Raw genomic sequence first — 21,882 nt, 5'->3', positions numbered from 1 at the left:
TAAAAGGCTAGTGATTGCTAAATAATTTATCAACCACGGGAACACACTTTTTATGTACTGAATGTCACTAACATTAGATGAAGCAAAATACTTTCCTGGATCACTGTCTTGCAATTAATTTTGTGCAGCTTCATCAGTCATGGAAATGGAGTGAATTTTTTCCTCTTGTTTCAAACAAGGAGTTTAATTCAAAGAGACACATTTCCCCCCTCAAATATACTTTTTAATGAGTTCAGTAGCAAAATATGGGACTATTAAATACCCACTAAAATCTTGTTAAAAAAATTTTTGGAGGTAATGTCGGAATGTAATGTTAGACCAATTCAAGCTGGATACATTTTGTACAGGTGATAGAAGGGCTGAATTACTCAAGTTTCTTGATTTATACATGTTCTTGTGCATGGATTTGTTTCACTGCAACATCAGTTGGGAACCAGACTATTACGGATAAAACTGTCAGAAACTCCCACAGTGGCTGGATAAAGCAGCATTATAAACAATTTCTTCATGGGTTGCCCATGGTAAGAATCTTCTCCAGGCAAGCAGTCAGAAAGCTTTATCTAACTTTTGTGTGACGACGATGACACTTCCGTCATCTAACAGCAGTGGGCCCGTTTGTATAGCCCAGTCTTGGAGACTAGTAGAAAATGTGTTCCTCAATGCTCTGTGTGTTTTCCAGTGGAGAAAATTGGTGATCCTGATGAAGCCATGATCTCAATATGGAATTGCAAGATGAAACAGTCGCTCCTGAGCATCCTCTCCAGTGTTTTGGAGCAACTCCCCCTTGATCGTAATGATGATTCTCAGTATATAAATATGCAAGGCCCACTGATTATATAACCACATTTGCAGAACAGCCGGGGGTGGCAAATGCTAGGAAAATCAATACACATACATATATAGAGAGAGAATTCACCCGCAGTGTATGTAGAGTGTCTGTGAACCTTTTTTTTTTTTTTTTAAGGAGACATAGAAATTAATCTTGTGCCTGCCTTTTCAAGGTTCTTCAGTCCGTCAGTGAGCCCACAGCCTTCACATTGTTGGGTATTTATTGACTGAGTGCTAGGTTTATTAATTTTATTACCCTAAATGTTGTATTTTTATAATGCATATAATGAGATAACTGTTTTGGTTGACAATTTTCAACTGTTATACCTAAACAAAAGACTGTGGCAGTTTCAGTACTGTTCTTCTGTTATTACCTGTATTTAAAGTTACCCCTTAAATAAATTATTTTATTCAATCTATTAATGCACTTATTCTAATTTTTAGCTTTCTGCTGAGCCTGAAAAGTTCTGATACCCTCTGACCTTGAATAGTTTTGTTGCAGCATTTCACCAATTCCAACTTTGTATGGGACATTTTGACAGACCTGAAACTTGGCAAATCTTTATCATCTGTCCTCACAAGACACCTGTTGTAAGGAAAAAAAGAGACTCCATTTTGAGGTAATCATGCACAGAACTCAAGCTTATGACAAGAACAAGGAGCAATTGGCACATGCTCTGCCTATCAGACCAATGGGAAATAGATGAGCTCAAGAAGGGAGTATAACCGCTTGTATTTAGATGAGTGGTCTTTTATCTATTTGTCTGCCCTTGAATAAGAGCATTTGGCATTGGGGATTTATGAGGAATTCCACACATCTGCCTCCCTGCTTGCAAGGCTAATTGCCCCATTGCACTATTGAATAGGTATAAAGGTCTCCCCTGACTAACATTAGGGTCCAGCCTTTTTAGTTTTAATAGCTTTCCAGGTTGCTAGATGCTGCACCTTTCTGTACTTGAGTGGGAAATAAAATTATGCTTCGATTGATCAATCCCAGTGTCTGTTTGGCCTCCCTTGTTGGTGCTGTTGAGTAAAATGGGACTCGACTGACACTGGGTGGGTATTTTCCTCACAATACAGCCAGCCCACAAAAGCTTCACTGCAGCTTCCTACCACTTGGTAAAGCGATAAAGAAGGTAAAACAAAACTGTCAAACTAGTTTTTTCTCTCTACATAGAACTTGTGCAAACAATTCAACTGCATGAACGCATACATTTAGCAACTATACACTGCATGTTTACTGATTAGTCATTGTACATGTTTTGTATCAAAAGCCTCCCATAAATAGGGGCACATTCTTTTCTTGCTTGCTGAGACACAGTATTAGAGATATCTAAAACAGCTGGCTACATGGTGAATTTAAAAATTGAGAATATTTTGGAAAATAAGATCATCTAAGTGTAATTTACAGCCAGAGTTTGGAAAGAGCTGAAATTAAGCTTTTCACCTGATTAAGGAAACTAATCATATGTGTTGTGATTGCGATCAATCAAGTAAATCTGCACACATTTACATTTTGTTCACTAATTTTAAAAAGCAGTATAGAAATTAAAAAATAAGCAATATGGTATAATAAAATCATTAAAAACTGTTCTTAGTGCTTGCTATGACATGCATGCATAATCTATCTTTTAAAAAGGCATTCCATTCCATTTCCTATCCAAATTTTTAGTAAATGTATTTTAAAAGGCTGCATTTAAGAAACACTGCTGCTACATATGCAGGAGGACCTTTTTAAATCAACCAACCACTTTAAAAATCAATTAATATAGCTGAATAATTAGTTGGCCTAGAAAAAGAGAATGAAGACAAATGGACAGCAATAGCCATTTAGGATCTGGTGCAGTAGCTCAACCTGAAATTCTGCTGAAGATAGCTGGTAATCCCTGTAAAATAATTCAGCAATTGATGGCTAGCATGAACTGTTACATTTATATTGCTTGGACATACCACTAAAGCCCATTTAGTCAGGGTCGGGGCCATCCCAAACAATTAGTGCTTTAGGTTCAGGTGTACAGTGTACCTAATGTTGTAACAGTACCTCTTACAGGTATAATACTCATCAGGGGGCACTACTGCAACTATTAGTGTGTGGGAAATCAGTATTCGCCTCAGGGTAATAAAAATGTGTGTTAAGTGAGAGAGGGAACCTAGGTATATCTATTGTGAGTGACTAGAGCCTTTGTTTTTAGTAATTCATTCTGCTTTTCTTATTGGTACCCAAGGAACAGCTCATTGTCATGGTGAGATTGTGACATCTCCTTGTACAGAGGCTAACAAGAGATATATAGCAGCCAATCATTTATCTTTGTCCTCCTACTCTACTCCATGCTACTTTCCTTAACCTTCAAGTAAACAGAGCTATGAAAGGTAGGACTTCTTTTTATTTTCAACAGTCATTCTTTACTCTCCTTTCCCCTTTTTTCCATTCCAAGTGTATACAGCCCTCAAATGGCCGCCATGCCTTAACATGCTTGAAATAAATATCCTAAAATGCAAGTCTTTCATTTGAGTTCTGATCATGCCTATGCCTTCAAAAATAATGGTTCAAGTTCAACACAAAGTTAAGCTGAATAAAATATATTGCAATAAATGGGCTTAAGCATGCATAACTGTGTTGGGTTGTGAGCAGCATATTTTCAAACTCACTCATTTCAAATGTTTCATTTTTGAAAATTGCTTGATACACACACATACTGTCCAACTAATTGCATAGTACGTCAACTGAAAATTGTACAATAAAAATCTATTTCCCCTTTTGGAAAAAAAAAATCAGATTCCACAATGCAATTCCCAAAATTATTTCTGTCCCATTGAAGATGTTATAATTTATGAAAAGGCATTTTAAAAATTATAAATAGTACTATCTATGAAAAAAGAGATAGGTGTTGCCATTAGACATAAAGTTGAAAGTTTTAAAAAATTAATCTCAAACACTGATGTAGGATTGATACTTTTCAATTAAATTTTCATCTCCTGTCTCATAGAATTTTTTTACTATTAGTAACACAATACAACGTTCAAGTTACTTTCCCTAGGAAGCACATATCTCTTTATTTGCAGAGTTCTTCAGTCATGCTAAAATCAAGCTGTAATCCATACCCCCAACAATGGGTGCAGGGTTGGGGGGACAGATTGAGCAGAGGTGTCTCTCCATCCAGCCCTGCTGGCTTTCTGCCCATGGAGTGACACTAGCATTATTTGGCTAAAATACAAAGGTCCCTGTTCTGTAACAGCAGTGGCAGACCTTGGGGTCTCAAGATGTCCGTGGTGCCCTGTGCAACATCAAAATTCAGCACCCCCCTGACTCTTGCCTTCCATTTTACGTAATAGTTGTGATGCTCCTAATGGTCTGCACCCTACCTGCCTCTGGCAACAGCACACACACACCCAGCCTGAAAACCAGGTGTTCTGGATCTGCTGAGCCAGCCCACTTGATGGCACTGGGGCTGATTGTTTTTCCCTACCCACTGCCTTCCACCCTGTGTGAGCAATAAGGCTAGAGATGCAACTATTGCTCTATTGTTCTCTCACATTGCACTGCTGCCCAGCTAGTGTTTGGATTGTCCTGCAAGCATGTTTTCAATACCTCAGTCCCTCCCCTTAAAATGTAATGTAAGGGAAATGTATGCTGCCAAGTAGTTATTTATTTAGAACCTTTATAAACATTCCAATCAAAGTAACTTTGATTTTGTATGAATATAAAATAAAACCACACAGTTACTGCAACCACAGTTACTCAGTTACTCAGAAGTAAACTCTACTGAATTTGATGGGACTTTCTCCCAGGTAAGCATGCACAGAACCGTGCAACCTGAGTGCATTTTTTAAATTTATTTTTCTAACATATGTCCGTTCAATTACATTTGGAAAAAGAGATATAGCATTTATACAACATGTGAAGAAGCTAATATGAGGTACATTTAGTAAAGAAAAGTTAATCCATACAGCTGCTAATCACATTTGACAGAAAATTTAATATGCCACAGTGCTTCATTCCTTAACACATCAAGCTTGTACACTGTACTGCATATGAACAGACACATGAACTCTACTAAACTCATAACTACTGAATCTTTGGCACCCATTTTTCTCCAGCATTCTCCATCAACAACAATATAGCATTCAGATAGAAAAATGCTGCTTATTATCAGTATTTTATATGGGCTCAACCTCCTATACATGACATTCCTTCTAGTTCAACCACAAATGCCTGAGATAAGAAATTACTGCAGCTACAAAGGCCAACAAGTCACAATATTATGTGCCACGCCTATGCAGGCCATTCAGATAATATATTTCCATAATAGTTAGCAGATTGTCGCTAATATTGAAATTTTAAATGTTTTTTCCTTATTTATTATTAAAAACGTATTTGACTTTTTATGATATATTTTTCATAAATTATGCTACATCACACTACAGTTCGTACTTGCATGGTATTGAGGAAGTGCAAGGGCTATGCCATCATTATATATCAATGTTTGACACTTAATCGCTCAGAAGTGTAAGCAGATCTTAGGTTTACTTATTTAATATTAAGGAAAACTGTGTGAAGTTTACCAAGAAATCTCATACAGAAGTTATTAAGCAGAAAAAACCCCACAACCCATAGGAGGCATAAAATTAATTTTTGGTTTTTGCAAGATTCTTACCTTTTATGTCAAATAAAAAGCCGAATGGCCAAAGCTAACGCAACAGAAAAACAATAAATAATATAGGAGGCATCCTGTGCTGTCTACTCTGACAGGAAGCAGTTCCCTGAAGTTTCAGGCAGCTATATTTTACCATCCTTGCCATCAAGAGATCCTTTAACTGAAAATGATGAGAACTGATCTTGGGGCAGTATCTTAACAACAGGCAAAAAGACAGATGAGGCTTGTCAGTGTACATGTTTGTCTGTTACAGAGGTCTCTTAGGAGTTCTGTTGATTACCATATGGTTTTGTAAAGTTGGTATTTGCACTGTTCAGACTACAAAATGGTGCAATAAGGATAGTGCAAGTACACTATCTAGTGATGCTTAATCCAATTTCCGGTTTCTCCCTTTTCTCCAGGAAAGGAATTGCAGATCACCAGTCACCTCAATCAACACTGCAAATGGCCCATGGTAAGCTTATAATGTAGAAAACATGATGGTATGATAAGTATAGGTATCAGCTACTGAAATCACTGTGACAGTTGTGTTCCTATTTCTTGTACTAGAGAACCTTAACTAGTACAGCTGATATTGTAGAATTATGATCTTCATAACGACTGCAGGAAAGGCTGAGCACCTATCGAACCTTGTGGTTCTGCAATTAAACATATTTTTAATTTTGTGTTTTACTGACAAATGAAAGGGAGTCTAGTGGCAAGGGGACACTATTCTATCCTCAAGGGAAATATTATACTATATTTAGTATATTAAACAAGCAGAAATTTTAACTGATTTGGATATAAACATGGTTTATACCCTTTCAAGGCAATCTTGTGCATACCTACCCAGACGTCCCATAGAATTAAAGGAGACATTAAGGCAAGTGTGTCTAGAACAGCAGCCTTATCTACTGTGCTATGTCAACTACCTTTCTGTCAAAATATTAATTTTCATTAAACCTCAGTAGTTATATAAGCAGCTAAACGCTGATTTCTTATTAGGATTGCCTGGCTCTTATTAAATCAGTCCAAGACTTATTTTAATGAAAGTAGGCAATGACCCAAAAACCCAGTTTCGGATAGCTGTCCCAAATGCTTTTGCAGAGAACATTTTAATTTTTGAATCCATATATACAAATGGCCACAAAACAAAGCATGTGTGCCTACAAATACAGTATAGGTTACATTGTGACACCAACCCTGGAATTATCACCTGAGGAAGGTGGTTCTTTATAGAATGACATCACAATGATTCAATCTACTTATTGTCGTGTGTCATATCTCAGAGCTCCATTTGGCATCCTCTAAACCAGTGTTCGGCCACAATTAAAATAGTGTGTTCAGCTCCATTCTCTATAGGAAGGCAATAAAAAGGGATGAAAAGCAGCAGCAGTATTCCTAAGTAAGTTTAAGAGGAGCGAGGTTAAATAACAGAAAAATACAGCCATGGATGGGTGGCAGTGATATCCACAAAGAAAAAAGAATGAGAGGCAGAGCTAGGCCGCTGTTTCAGATAGCAGGTGATGTGCAGCGAGGTGCTAGACAGAGCTGTTTATCCCACACTGGCTGCCCCTGTGCTCCCTAAACCACCCCAGCTGCCCTCAGGTGTGGATATCGCCGCCTTGTCCCATCACTGCTGTTGAAAGCAGAGTCAGCAGTTGTCTAGGTGGCTTGTGTACACAGAACAGGAAGGGAGATGGAGCTTAATCTTCTTCGCCTCGGGCAGCGAAGTGTCCTGGGGCAGCAGCGCTGAAGGAGGGGCGGGAAGAATGCAAATGGCCGAGCCCAGAAAGGGGAAACGAGTGGCACGGAAACAAGTGCAGTAGTAGAAAACCAGAGCCAAACCTAGATGTGGGGGGAGATAACAGCGTCCCAGCCAAGTTACGTAGGTCTGAGAGAAGCCCAGCGTGCAGCTCCTGAGTTGTCGCCGTGCCCTGCAGCCGTGCCTGTGCCTAGCAGGGCGCGGAGAGCGGAAACTGCCGTACCCTCTTAAACCAACTTTGGGAGCGGCCATGCCATGTGGGGAAGGCAGTGCAGGGTCAGGGTCAAGGGAATGCACTGCCAGGCGAGTGGAGCGAGAGAGAGAGAGAGGGCGCTCACAGACAGCGGGGCGTTTTTTCGAAGTGTCCCAAGTAGTTCACTCTGCCTCACCGGTTCCGGCTGGGCCAGACCTGCCTGGCGGCCCCACCTGGCTGCGCCCGACGGAGGCGGCTTTTGAGGCTGGAGTGAGTCAGCCGGTGGCAAAGAGGGCAAAAGCGCGGCAGCTCTTGCCTCGCATGTCAGGCAGCTCTCGCTCTCTTTCCCTCCCTGGCGGAGGCGGGGGCAGGCAGCCGTTTCTCGCTCTGTGTGTGTGTCCGGCTCAGACCCCTCCCTCTCCGGACTGATCGCTCTGTGTGAGACTCTCCCGGGGACGCCCGGAAACGCCGCCTGGGCCCAAAGGCCGCAACCGCCACCCCAACCGAGCCCCCTTCCCTCAGCCCTCGCCTCCTGCGGCTGCCACGGCGGGCTAAATGTAGCCCCTGCAAATCGGGCGGGGAGGTTTGCAGAAACATGGCGGGTAGGTAGCACCTCCCTCCCTCCCCAGCCCCCCCTCCCACTCCCAGAAACTCCGTCCGGGCGCGAAAGAAACATCTCAATCCGGACCCCCCCTCCCCCGCTTCAAGGAAAAAGCAAAGGGAAAGCGCCCTTTAGCGAGTCCTCCTTCACCTCAACTCATCGATTTGGGGGGTTGGGGGTTGCCTCCTGCCTGCCTACCTACTTCTCTGCGTGTGTTGGGGAAACTATGGCAGGAGCTTGCGAGGGGATTTATCTGAGAAATTAACGACCTTGTGTGGCAAGAAGGGCTTGTGGGATTTGTTGCCAGATGTAGGCGTCCCCCTTCTTTCTCTCGGCCCCGTGAGTGTGAGGAGGGGGCGCTTGGGGCAGGGATGTGTGTGTGTGTGTTATAGCGTGGTAAAGAAGCGCGAGGCGCTCTGGTGGGGTGTGTATTAAGGGTGTTTTACAAAGGGGAGTTGGTCCGGGGTGGGGAGGAACCCCCTCGGCTGGAGTTCACTTTGTCTTGTCTCTCTCCGCCTCCCCCCCCCCATTCCCCCGTCTAGATCTGTCGCTGCTCCAGGAGGACCTGCAGGAGGAGATAGACGGATGTGAGTAGCCCCAGCTGCAACAGCTTCTCCTTCTCTTTCCCTCTTCCCCAGCGCACTCGGCGGCGCTGCCCGCCCGGGCCGCCCCTTCTTCCCAAGTCCGTCTTGGGTGTGGGGGCTGGGTCGGGGCGGTCCCACTTCACTCGCACCCGGAAACTCAGGGGATCCTGGGTCTGGAATGAAATGGGGAGAGGGAGCCTGTTCCCATCTAACGAGGGTTTGTTCCTTATCTATATATATGTGTATATATTCATAAAATACAACCGGGAACGGGGAGGGAGAGGGATGGATTGCGCGTGTGTGTCAAGCTCTCGTTTGCTTTTGCTTCCGCGAATAAATGGTTTTGAAAGCGTGGAGGAGGCCCAAGTTGCATTGTGGGAGGAAGCAGCCATGCTCAGCTGTCCTTGCCCGTTTTCCCCCATACAGGCATTTATGTGTATGGCTTGCAAACTTGCTCGTGTTTGTGCCTGTCTTGATTTTGTTGTTGTTGTTAGTTTTGTTTTACTTTTCTGGAGACCACGAAGGGAAAATGGGGAAAGTTGTGAGTTGGATGGGTTGGTTGTGATTATAGCATTACTGCTGCTATTCTGATGAATGAGATTTAGGTCACGTTGTACTTGAAGCTTAACAGTGTCTTAATATTGAGATACAGTACTAATAGAATTCGTCTTCCCTTAATAACACTTTATTAATTGCCATCAGAACTCATTGAATGTTCTCATATAGGAATTATGCTTGTGTGCTTTTTAAAATCAAGGTGTGTTCAGGTTTGATATATCCATTGAATATTTAAATTGTAAAAATTAAATTTACATTTTAAATGTCAAAATTTTTATAATACTAAAATTTAATACATTGATAGTTAAAAGTTAGCATTTATGTTGAATTTTGGACAGCTAATGAGATTTAAAAATGCATTGTGATCCATAAAGGGTCAAGAAAGCAAAACCCAAGATTGGTAAAGTTTGATACGACAGTGACCTTGACTTTGTATGTTAGATAAATAGAATGATGCATATTCTTCTGAATTAATTTGTGGCTGGTTTGCAGGTCTGTTGTATGAGGGTCAGGTCTTCTAGTTAGATTTTGACCTGCTTTATTTAGTTTTTAATCTTTTAAAATGTATTGTGTACATATCAGACTTTAGAGAACTGATGCTACCACCTTTTTGAATCAATAGCATACACACGCACAGAGTAATGTGCATTTATGTTCTGAACAGAAGATAAACCTGGGTAACTCAAAATATTTTAGTAATGTATATGAATATACACTTAATTTTTTTACAGCAGTAAATTCATGATAGGTGACCAGTGCAGGCATCAGTGATTGTGTGGAACAGCCTTCTCCACCTTGGTGCTTTCCAGATGTTTTGGACTACAACTCCCTTAGATGTTGTAGCCAAAATATGTGGAGGGCACTAGGCTGGAGAAGGCTGGTATAGAATATTGTGTGAACTAAATAATGGAGAAGGTACTGTGGAAAATAATAATGAAGTACCTGAATTAAATAAAATATAAGTATAGAAGAGAGTTTAGAAGATGTGTCCATATTAAAAATACATGCTCCAGAATAAGAATGTAAGAAGATTGAATAATAGAGTGTCCTTTCTAATTTCTGCTACTTTTACTTACCATCTCTTTCTTGGAGGCAGATTCTTTGGTATAAATTTTGATGGTTAACTCTTGGATAGGAGCACTTAGTAAAACATAATTTCTCTTCCAAGGCGATAGTAGAGGGTGACATTAGATGAAAGCAAGTCAATTGCTGCTGTAAGTAGTGTTGTAGTATTCACCACAGTGCAGCTGTATACAAATTAATATTCATGATGTTGTCTCCTTTTTATTCTCCATAGTAAGTGATGCTTGCCATATGAGTTGTCATGCTTTTGAGTTCTTGATTATTAGGGTCTTAGTGTGAAGGTTTTATCTCAGTGGAGCACCTATCAATGAGTGTAGTGTTTGAATTCTGCATTAGCCTCCTTTTCTGTATTAGCATCATTTCCTGTAGAGGTCTGCTTGGTGCCAAAGTTCTTCAACTGAGAACACTTTATTTCTTCTTCTCACATGCTTCATCCTCAGCTTTGTACCCTGTATGTTCTTGTAGTATTGCAGCTGTCTTGGCTCTTCATAGAGGGAAATGGGCCATCAAAAGACCTGATTTGTACTCACGCCTTTTAGGATTGAGATGGGACCTTAAGCAGCCCAGATCTGAGACACTGATGCCAGCAAATCTGATTCCTTTTAATAAGCTGATTTCTAAGGCGAGACTGGTGACTGCATACTTTATTTTTGTTCTCTGTTATTTTAGTGACAAACAACATATACAGTCAATTATGGTAATCCACAAATCCTTGACAAAAACAAAGGCCATAAGCTGCTGAAATGCCCCCAGTGGCATTTGTGTCTAACTAACTCTGGTGTACCTTCTTAGCTTGAAGACATCTTTCTTTTTTTAAAACTATGTCTGTGCTTCTAGGTAGACAACTTCAATTGCTAATTTTAAGCTTTTGTGTGTAGAGCATAAACCAGGAACAGACAGAAGCAAAAGAAAAATTGTGACTTCAGTGTGTGATGAGAGGTAGAAGAGCATACATACACAGTAAAATCTGTTGGTGCAAGGACTTCCACTTGTGCAGAGAAACTTCCCCTCCCCCTGTGTGCCTCTAAATCTATTCTGAGAGTTCTCCATACCCTCTGGAACAGATTGGGTGGGCTCTGGAGATGCAAGGGAGGAAAGTTCTATTTAGCAGAAGCCCTTGCACCAGCAGGGTGACTTAGATGAATACAACACATTGTTGTTTAGCATGGTCACTTTGACCAGTAGTAACTAGGAGAATAGTAGAAAGATTTATTGTTCTTTTGAAACCATTTGAGTATAGATGGAAAAACAGTATTTTCGTCTTGGATAAGTTTGTGAATTTCATTTACATAGGAGAATAAAATTGATGGTTGTCCACATTCCAGAGTGAACATGAGTTTTCTTTGTATAATAAATGTCATTTCTGAAAATAGACATGTAACTGAATTGTCTATAAACTACAGGCAGACAGGTGCCAAAGATCAGAAAAGGAGGTACTTTCAATAGACATTAGGAAAGCAATGTTATGTGGTTAGTAGCATAGGAGATTCCATAAGGGATGACTACACTGTTGAAATATGTTTAAATGAAAGAGTTCAAAATTATGCTTACAAAATGGAATGGTATTCGGTAACAGTGTGCAAAGTTTCCTACCTTTTGTGGGCAAACATTGATTGCTGTATCCTTTAAAAAAATCCCAAAACTGTTGTACATTGTTAGGCAGTAGGTTTTTGAGTTTTAAGATTTATTTGAATTCAGTGCATTTATCTAGGTTTTTGCTTCCTATTTAAGTTAATTCTTTTTGGAGGTTAATTTTTATGTTTACAATATTGTACAATTTTGAACACTTTCCTATGTTTCCATCATGTTAGAGCAGAGGGGATAGGAACCTGTAGCTCTCTAGATGATGCTGGACTACACCTCCATTCATCCTTGATACTTGGTCATGCTGGCTGAAGCTGATGAACACTGAAGTCAAACAACATCTGGAGAGTCACATGCTTCCCATCTCCATGATACAACCAGATCTTGTGTTTACGCTGAGATCATGGTGATGTTCCATAAACATCCCCCCCCCCGAATATTGGCATCTATTAAAAGTTATATGAAGTAGTAGAAATGTTCATCTCCTGTAGGTGTTGCTTATAAAGGGAAATGTTTATGCATCGTCTTAATACATTTTATTAAACTAATAAACAGTGATGTTTTGGATGAATGGACATACAGTGGTACCTCGGGTTAAGTACTTAATTTGTCCCGGAGGCCTGTTCTTAACTTGAAACTGTTCTTAACCTGAAGCACCACTTTAGCTAATGGGGCCTCCTCCTGCTGCTGCGCCGCCGGAGCACGATTTCTGTTCATATCCTGAAGCAAAGTTCTTAACCTGAAGCACTATTTCTGGGTTAGCAGAGTCTGTAACCTGAAGCGTATGTAACCTGAAGCGTATGTAACCCGAGGTACCACTGTACTTCAAGGAGAATACTGACAACCTAGTTTCCAGTAAGTTTCATTGTTGCAGGAGTAGCTTAAAATATAATGCTAAAGCAAGCAATCAGTACTTTGGTATGTGTTTTTAAGTCAGCTTCTTAATGTTAATGGACACACCTCTCTACATTATTACTATTTTCAAATATAAATTCTGCATGGGCTACCTTGAGTTTTTCACATCTGAATATTGGCAAATAAGTGAAACAACATACAGTGGTACCTTGGGTTACATACACTTCAGGTTATAGACTCTGCTAACCCAGAAATATTACCTCAGGTTAAGAACTTTGCTTCAGGATGAGAACAGAAATCATGCTCCGGCCGCGCGGCAACAGCAGGAGGCCCCATTAGCTAAAGTGGTGCTTCAGGTTAAGAACAGTTTCAGGTTAAGAATGGACCTCCGGAACGAATTAAGTACTTAACCTGAGGTACCACTGTATCTGCCATTTCACACATGATATGAGACGTTTGGATCTGCCTTTCATTGCTGAAAACTTTGGTCAAATGAGGTGGTTTCAATTCAGTTTTAAGTGAATAGCAATGGTACAGTATACAGCTGTGCTACATCATGTCTCTGAATACCAGTTGCTGAGAAGTGTGAGTGGGGAAGAGCACAGTTGGTCCTACTCTGGTCCTACTTGCAGACTTCCCCATGGCATCTGGTTGACCACTATGATAACAGAATGCTAGACTAGATATACCTTTAGCCTGATTCAGTAGGATTCTTATGTTATATACTGAGGTACAGCTAAGACATCTTTTGATTTCATAATTTTGTTTTATATAAATAAATATATTGGAAGTTTTTCTTTTAGCCAAAGCCATTTATCTGAAATATTCCTACAGGAAAAAATAAATAAATGAAACAGACTTTCTTGTTTAAATGTGATAGTCAAACAATTTCACAACTTTACTTGAAAAATATTTTTATTGGGATATATGTAAATATTTTAAAACCTGACAACTCAATAGCAAACAATCCCTACATTGCTTAAATGTTTAGAAAATCATGTAAAGACACTCAAAACTGTAACCTGAAGCGTCTGTAACCTGAGGTACCACTGTATACTGTACCAATTTTAATATGCCTAAATAGCATGTTTAATTTGGGAAATGTAGTATTATGGTGCACATGTTCAAGCACTTTCAAGGAGTAGTCATGTGAGAAGCTAATTGCAATGCTGGACAGTTTCTGTTAGACTGATATTATATCCATGTATAATGATGGTAGTGGCTTAATTTTCTGTAGGAAAAATATAGCAGCTGAAAATTTACATCAATTGTTTTAATATGTGTGCTCCTGTTTGCTACAAGGAGGATTTGTCAAGGATATTGTGAATACAGTGGTACCTCGGGATGCGAACGAGATCCGTTCCGGAGCCCCATTCGCATCCTGAATGGAACGTAAGACGCATCTGCGCATGCACAGGACATGTTTTGCCGCTTCTGCGCATGCACGTGATGTCATATTGACCGTCTGCGCATGCGCGAGCGGTGAAACCCGGAAGTAACGCTCTCCGTTACTTCCGGATTGCTGCGGAGTGCAACCCGAATCCTGAAGTATATTTATCCCGAGGTATGACTGTACTTGGAGCAGTTGATTCATGGGCAGGGACTTGGGAGACTGTTAGCAATTTGTGATAGTGCCAGAGAGCTCTAATCATGCACCAAGGGTCCTATTGTTATGTGTATACCATAGGTAACAAGAGACCGTTATCCTCTACGCTGTAGAATAAGTGTAAAATAAGAAAGCATGAGACAACTGGAATATTCATCTGTATGAAAATAGATGGGGAATGGCCAATTCCTCTTCCCACTGTACTCCAAAAGGATAGAACAATGGAAAGTGCTCTATCTGACTTATTAAAAGCATTGCTCTTGTAAAAAGACTGTTAATAAGCCAGTCACCCAGTGAAAGCAAAATGGAAAATTGAGAGAGTAGTTAGAATGACAGCAGTGGATTCCATAGATGACCGATCCTTGAACAAGTGGGGATCATCCATGTTTTTTGGAGATAGCTGGAACTCACAAGATTTTTATGTCTGTTGCTTTGACAATATGTAAGTGTTGGTAATTAAACTTGATCAGATTGCTGCTGACATTAATAGTGTTGCAATAAGTTGGAAGATAACATCATGGATATAGGCTGACTTCTTCCCCCACCCCGTCCTGAACTTAAAACTAACTAATAGATTTGAAGAAATACAAAGTACAGCCCAGCAGCATCTAGATAATTGTGCTAGATGCCACAATCACAGGTACTTCGCTCTGCTGCTTCCAGGAGCGAAGCCTTGGATTTGCTTCAGCATTATGCCTGAACCTAGACTTGTGGTTTGCTTCCCTCCAAGCAATTAATTATAACCTAAGTTTGTTTTTGGCTTTATTGCCCATGGTTCCTATGTAATGCTAAACAAAACTAGGGCAGCACAGTAGGAGCAGAGGAGAAGCAAAATTGTTAGCCCTGTGCACCAGCATGCTGAATGCTTATATTTAAACTATACTTAACCTTAACAGTGGTTTTAAGTCCTGATTTTGGTTTTAATGAAATTGCACTTCCTAACTACTTTCTTGGGTCTTCATCAATTTTGAGCTTCATGTTCATTTATGTATATAAATTTGGCTACTAGAGATCTTTGTCTGGTATGACAGGAGAGGTTTTCAAAAACAGTTATTTTACTGAAGGACTAGTGGAAAAAGCAGTCAGCTGCAGATGGTGTGTGGTTTACAAAATATTTGAGACTGAAGGAAATTGGAGAACAATTTTGTGCAAAAAGTGGATACAGTTCAAGAAGAATGGCTGAATTGTACAAAAAGCATGCTTTGAAAAGGAAGAATGGTAAAGGCACACAAAGTTTTAAGACTAATCTGTGTTGAAAGCAAACTGCTGCATAGCCTAGCTTCTTCTCAGCATTAGGCATCTGTTTTAAAATATAGATTTGTGATTATAAGGAATGTTTCTGATGTCTCTGATAGTTGGTGTGGATGACTACAGCTCAGAGTCTGATGTGATTATTATACCTTCAGCCTTGGACTTTGTCTCACAAGATGAAATGTTGACTCCTCTGGGAAGATTGGACAAGTACGCTGCAAGCGAGAATATTTTTAACAGGTATGGTATTTTAGCCTAAATAATCTGTTTTATAAGGAGCTATCTTAAAATGTTTTGTGTGCAGGACAAAACTTAATCTCTTTTTTACAAGGAAATTCTATGAATTAAATTCACACACTTGTCCACCTTTTTCATTTAATGAATTATCTGTCCTTATCAAGGGCTATTTGGTACATTACTTTGTAAGAAGATAAGTATTTAAGATTTGTATTGTATTCACACTATAACACAGTAATGTTTGAAGAGACTACAATTCATTTCCAAATGTAAGAATACCAGCTGTACACATGATTAAAGATGGTGGCCTCCTCATATGTTACATTTAATGTAACATGTCTTCGTTTACAAGGATCTGTCTGCCATCTGATATCAGAATATACAATGTTCTGTAAAATTCACCTTAGTTTTTGTTGAGTTCTAAGGAAAGATTTTCCTCTTTTTGTATTTGGTATTCTTATACAGTGGTTTAATTTTAGTATTCTTTTCTGGGTAATAGTTCAAAATGGTTTGTTTTGATTTTTTAATGTTAAGTATTCTGTTCTGAACAGTTTTTTATCCTGTGGGGAGCAGGCCGTATTTGGTGTAACAGACAAAAACTTGGACCAGGAAAGCTGGGTTCACATTGCCACACAGCCATGAAACTTTGGGCAAGACACACACTAAGGGTTGTTGTGGGCAAAATAGGGTAACCCATATAAACTACCTTGAGTTCTCAGAAAGAAGGCTTGGATGCAAATGTTTTACATTAAGGTGGGATAGATAAATTATTTCTTGACATGTAAAAGCTATAAACTTAGTTCCACAATATTGCAATTTTATTCTCTCATGTTCTAGGCAAATGGTGGCTCGAAGTTTGTTGGACACTTTGAAAGAAGTGAGTGATGATGAGAGAGATTGTATTGCTGTACTGGAAAGAGTCAGCAGGCTAGCTGATGATTCAGGTGTGTAGTATGAGCTATCTTAATGAGGTAATGAAGTAGATTAAATGTTGGGGTGGTTAATGTGAATGGTGGATGAACTAGATTATATTTCTTTCTTTATTCCATGCTATTAGTATCCTCAGTAGTTCGTTCAAAAAAGCAATTGTTGCTTTGCAGCTGCTGAAGGATCATGATTATAAAACCAAATTCATGTTATTGCTGGCAGCACTGTAAAGAATATTTAGAAAAGGATCAAAATAATACCTATTTCAAAATGGCTCCTAATAGCAAGGAGGCTTTACAGGAAAACAAGGAGACCATAAAATGAGAGAAAAATGGAGACTGGCATAAGGTATTAAAGGCAGATTAAAGGCAGAAAGTGGTAGGGAAGTGCAGTGGGATGGGGATATTGGCAAAAATTGCACCCTTCCTATTCCACTTAACAGATGCATCCTCTGGATTAAAAGGACTTTGGTGAGCACAGGGACATCAGTTGAATTCCACAATTAATACTACTTGCAAAACAAGAAGGATTAGTGACTCTCTTGAACTTTTAATTCATGAAGTAATAAATTTGAATACAAAACGATTCCTTTATGACCAATTAGAGATAGTTTATTAGTACTGCATTATAGTAGGTATTTGACTTTCGATCAGGAGATCGATAACATATGATTTACTGGTTCATCTTGACATTTTTATCAATAGAGCCAACAGTACGAGCTGAATTGATGGAACAGGTGCCTCATATAGCTATGTTTTGTCAAGAAAACAGGCCTTCAATCCCTTACGCTTTTTCAAAATATTTATTGCCTATTGTGGTGAGATACCTTGCAGACCAGAACAACCAGGTGAGAATTCATTAAAGTTATTGAATAATTACACAGTTGTGTACAGATTTTACATGTTTGAAATAAACTGCATGCAGATCTTGCAATCCTCCCACTTGTTATCCAAAAATTCACTTACCTGAACATAAACAATTATTCCCAAACCTTACTACACGCACAGTTGATTCAGATATCCGAATAGCCACAATTTGTCCACTCCATACTTGTTTATGTTTTGCTGGTTGGCGGCTGCCATTTTTTGGGGGGGAGGATAATGGATTAGAAATGTTCCTGCAGGAAATAATGGAAATTGCCAGCTTGTTATGCAAATGCTCTTCTAATAAACAGTTTCCTGAGAATGCATTGTGTTTGGTAAGCGGTACCTGCGTTTAATAGTACCATGTTAATACTCATCCAAATAAATTGTTTACATAACAGCATCAGTGTGTATGGGACTTTGAAGTAGCAACATGACAGGTCCCTTCCCATAGGGGCTGACACCTGAACATTCACTACAGGGGAGGGAAAAACAATGCAGTTTAGTGGTTTTGAAATTTCACAATTATTTGGATCAGTTAATGTCCCAACAACTAAAATTAAAGAGTTTTGAAATAAATTTGTGTCACAGACTCCATAATTAAATTAAACAATTTATATTAGTCTTCCACAAACCGATGTCCTTATAGTTCAAAACATCTGGAGGGCATCATGCTGGGAAAGGCTAGTCTGTATGAATAACCTGTTTACTTCTGTGTTCTCTTTAGTGCCTTTTGCAGTGGTACTTGACCAGTGTTACATAGTAGCAGTAGTATAAATATTATCAAATTAAAGATTTACAATGGTATCATTCCATATGTTAAAGAATTCATGGAAATAAATACTAACAGTGTATGGCAATATCCCAGACAACATAATCCTGTGTAGATCCTATTCAGAAATAAGGCCCATTGAGTTCAGTGGGACATTCCTAGGTAAATATAGAGTGGAGCCTGAAAGCGATTCACAGGAGTTAGTTCTTGCTGTCTTATAAAATGTTTGTTCTAAAGCTTTGTGGCACAGGTGGAAACATAATTCAAGTCCCTTCCTCTCTTCTTTTTAAACATAGGTGAGAAAAACAAGCCAGGCAGCATTACTTGTTCTTTTAGAGCAAGAACTTATTGAACGATATGATGTGGAGGCCAAAGTATGCCCAGTTCTTGTAGAGCTGACGGCTCCAGACAGCAATGATGATGTGAAGACAGAGGCTGTGGCAGTAAGTTGGAGGATGACTTTGCATTGTCTATATTAATTAATTATCTGGATTTACTAAACAGCAAACATGCTTGCTTTCCCATAGAGTATCCTTTGTCATGAATGAGATGTAAACTAGTGCTTTGCAGACTAAGATAATGGTGTAGTTATAGCAATAAGCATGTTTCAGAGATCATAAAACTTTTTTTGGACCAAGAACAGAGGAAATGGAAGAATGGTGATGCTTCAATCCTGCTCACAAGTTGTTAAACTCCTGGTTAACTTCCATGGAATAAAGCATCCAAACTATACAGGATTGCATCCACTGAACTTAATGTGGACCAAGAACTCAAATTAGAAAATAATTAGAAAAAAATTAATTGCCTTTGTTCTGTCTTATTGGGCCTTGCAAACAAGGAAAATTATTTCACCCATGATTTCTTTCTTTGTCAATGTCTGGTGGCGGGGGAAAAGGAGTGAAAGGGTTCACCTCATTCATTCAGCTGGCTGTAGCTCAACAGCCATTGAAAGCTAGCAGCAGGCACTTTCTTTGACACATACTTGGTCAGTGACAAATGTGGTCTGTGTCTGAGAAAGAGTGGGGGGAGGTATGTGTGATCTGTGCGAGAGAGTTGCATTTATTAAAATTCTATCACATCCTTCCTCCCAAAGGAGTCTCAGGTACCAGTGTATGTATGTATGTATGTATGTATGGTTGGTGTGTGTGAGTAGGGAGGGGAGTTGCAGGTAGGTCTGTGAGAGAGAGATGCACTTGGGCAGGCAGATGCATATGTGTCTGTGGTCTGTCTGTGTGTGGTGAACATGTGCATGTGTTATGCAAGACATAGTGTGGTGTGTGGTGTAACCATTTTCTAGATTTTTCCCTGGTAGGAATGGGGGGGGGGAATCAACATTTTATAATCTCCACATTCAGGATTAAAAGGTCATAGCTAACTTCTCACATTACTCATAAGGGGTGGAGCATGAAGCAGCAATGAGTGTGCTCTTATGTTGTGTCATGCCACCACCAGCCATTTTTTGACTGGTGCCCATGGTGCTTTCCTAAAATTCAAAATACTACTACTAGACCATAAAGGTAGGCAGCCCCTAGCTGAGACCAAGAGAAACATTTTTTCATTGTATCTGCCTTCTGTTAATTTTAATTGGCAAGAGCATTTTGTTTCAATGTACAGAGAGGATGCAAGAGAAAACACTAATTAAGCATTTTGTAATACACATTTTCATAAAAATGCTATTGGATTACAAGCAGGAATTTTTGCATATCTAGGAATGCAGTGATACCAGATGCATAATCAATGTTTTTCTTGTAATTAGATAATGTGCAAAATGGCCTCTATGGTAGGAAAGGACATTACAGAGAGGCTCATTCTTCCCAGGTTTTGTGAGATGTGCTGTGACTGCAGAATGTTTCATGTTCGTAAGGTATGACCTTTTTCCTTTGTAAATCTCTTATTTCCCTTCTTTACCTTGCCAGAATTTTAGCCATGCTTTTTTTGGAAATGGAAAGCATTTATTCTAAGTAGGAATCAAAACCTCCTTTGTGAATGCACTGATCTCTTGGCAGCTTTGTATATGCAGGTCTTTCCTGTTTATTGGAATGGATGAGGAAACTATAGGTAACGATTATGGCCATAAACAGCCATTGTCTTAAGATGTCAGTGTGGCATCTAGAAAATATGACTTGGGACTCTGGAGACATGACTTTTAAGTCCCTCCTCTGCCAGGTAGCTCAGTGGGTAATTTTTAGTCAGTCATTATCTCAGTAGCTAACCATGACTGATGGTAGCTAAGAGGCTAAAAATGTGAAACTCCTTGTATGCCATCTTGCATTTCTTGGAGGAAGGGCAGGATTCACTGGCTCCATTCACAGCAAGGCAGGGCAGAAATGAAGGATTTTCAGGACATCACTGCAAATGGAGCAGCAAGTAAACGTCAACTGTTGCTGATACTCTCTAGGGTTTGGCATTTGACTCGCCAGAGCACATACTTTGAATATTGTCCAGTCAAACAGTTGTAAAAATTAAAGCATTAGAATGATAATACTTGACTGCTATCCTATCCTCACTTTATTCTGCAAAGATGATGGAATCCCGAAATTAAAATGCTAGTATCATAAAGCTGGGAAGGATCAGGAAGAACATAAAGATCAGCCCAGCTACTCTAAGGCAAGATCTTACATACATCAATATTTCCTCTTCAAATCATAAAATTGTAGAGTTGGAAGGGAGCCCAAGGGTCATCTAGTCCAACTCCCTGCAGTGCAGGAATCTCAACTAAAGCATCCATGACAGATGACCAATACAACACAGTTTGTTGGCCAAAGCAGAACAAAGTCCATAGTACTGAGGTACATCAGTGCAAGACAAGAGCAGATAACAAACAAATGAGCCATTGCTGCACTATGGGAAGGGCAAATTTCTCCACATTTGTTATTGGCATCATACCCACACCAAACATTTAAAGCACTCTTCCACCACTTTAAGAGTCATGGCTTTTCCCAGAGAGTAATGGAAACCATATTTTGTGAAAGGTGCAGAGACCCTTGACAAACTACAGTTCCCAGGATTCTTTAGGAGAAGCCATTACTCCTAAGGTGGAAGAAGGGTCCTTTAAATGTATGGTGTAGATGCAAGTAAAGTCTGAACTTTAGGGGGAAATTCTTTCTTGACTCAAAATCTGGTGATTCGTTAACAGCTAAATGTGAAATGAGATCCATCCTCATTCTCCCCAAACCAATTGTGCTCTTTACCAGTTTGTTCCTGCAACTTGTAGGGAAGCAAGACTTCTTGTTCATATCAAGTTGTATCTCCTATTTTAAAATTAGCTACCTTTCAAGATTAGAACTGAAGTGAGTAGTAAACCTGTGAGTAGTAAACCTGTGGTCCAGTGCAATAGATTTACAGTTGATTGCAAAAATTGTAGTTTGAGAACCTCAGTCTTGCTTTTTTGAATAGTTTTTGTCTGCTCGGTGCCATATTATAATAAATGTATTGTTTTTTTCAGGTTTGTGCAGCCAATTTTGGTGACATCTGTAGTGTAGTTGGACAGCAAGCCACTGAAGAAATGCTGGTAAATTCTGGAATAGGTTTTGAAAATCTG

At 39.6% G+C, this 21,882-nt stretch overlaps 1 protein-coding gene and 1 long non-coding RNA gene across 13 annotated transcripts in view; one reads left to right on the top strand and one right to left on the bottom strand.

The window, feature by feature from the left end:
• Positions 1–1,234: 1,234 nt before the first annotated feature.
• LOC309373700 lies at positions 1,235–7,696 on the bottom strand. The gene is made up of 3 exons (XR_014170131.1): positions 7,311–7,696; positions 6,679–6,818; positions 1,235–1,414 (listed from the first exon to the last, which is right to left on the bottom strand). It is a non-coding gene; the product is annotated as an uncharacterized lncRNA (long non-coding RNA).
• The window catches only part of PPP4R1 (protein phosphatase 4 regulatory subunit 1), a 35,067-nt gene continuing 16,278 nt past the window's right edge, over positions 3,094–21,882 (top strand). Inside the window, exons 1-9 of one of the 12 annotated variants that reach the window (XM_081918058.1) lie at positions 3,094–3,198; positions 5,885–5,937; positions 8,564–8,608; positions 15,647–15,782; positions 16,617–16,723; positions 17,411–17,553; positions 18,638–18,784; positions 20,098–20,205; positions 21,787–21,852. In XM_081918058.1, the coding sequence (XP_081774184.1) occupies positions 5,928–5,937; positions 8,564–8,608; positions 15,647–15,782; positions 16,617–16,723; positions 17,411–17,553; positions 18,638–18,784; positions 20,098–20,205; positions 21,787–21,852 (762 nt within the window). In that variant the 5' untranslated portion in view covers positions 3,094–3,198; positions 5,885–5,927. Of the gene's footprint in view, positions 3,199–4,585; positions 4,618–5,884; positions 5,938–6,746; positions 6,868–7,882; positions 8,023–8,272; positions 8,361–8,415; positions 8,446–8,563; positions 8,609–8,672; positions 8,823–15,646; positions 15,783–16,616; positions 16,724–17,410; positions 17,554–18,637; positions 18,785–20,097; positions 20,206–21,786; positions 21,853–21,882 lie in introns of those variants that run through there. The other 11 variants (XM_081918061.1, XM_081918057.1, XM_081918053.1 and 8 more) reach the window with 11 other exon arrangements.

Source organism: Podarcis melisellensis (genome assembly GCF_964234715.1).
Source record: "Podarcis melisellensis genome assembly, chromosome: 7".
NCBI classification, from domain to species: Eukaryota; Metazoa; Chordata; class Lepidosauria; order Squamata; family Lacertidae; genus Podarcis; species Podarcis melisellensis.
The sequence above is the reverse complement of the archived record's forward strand: the minus strand, read 5'-3'. Positions and strand labels throughout refer to the sequence as shown.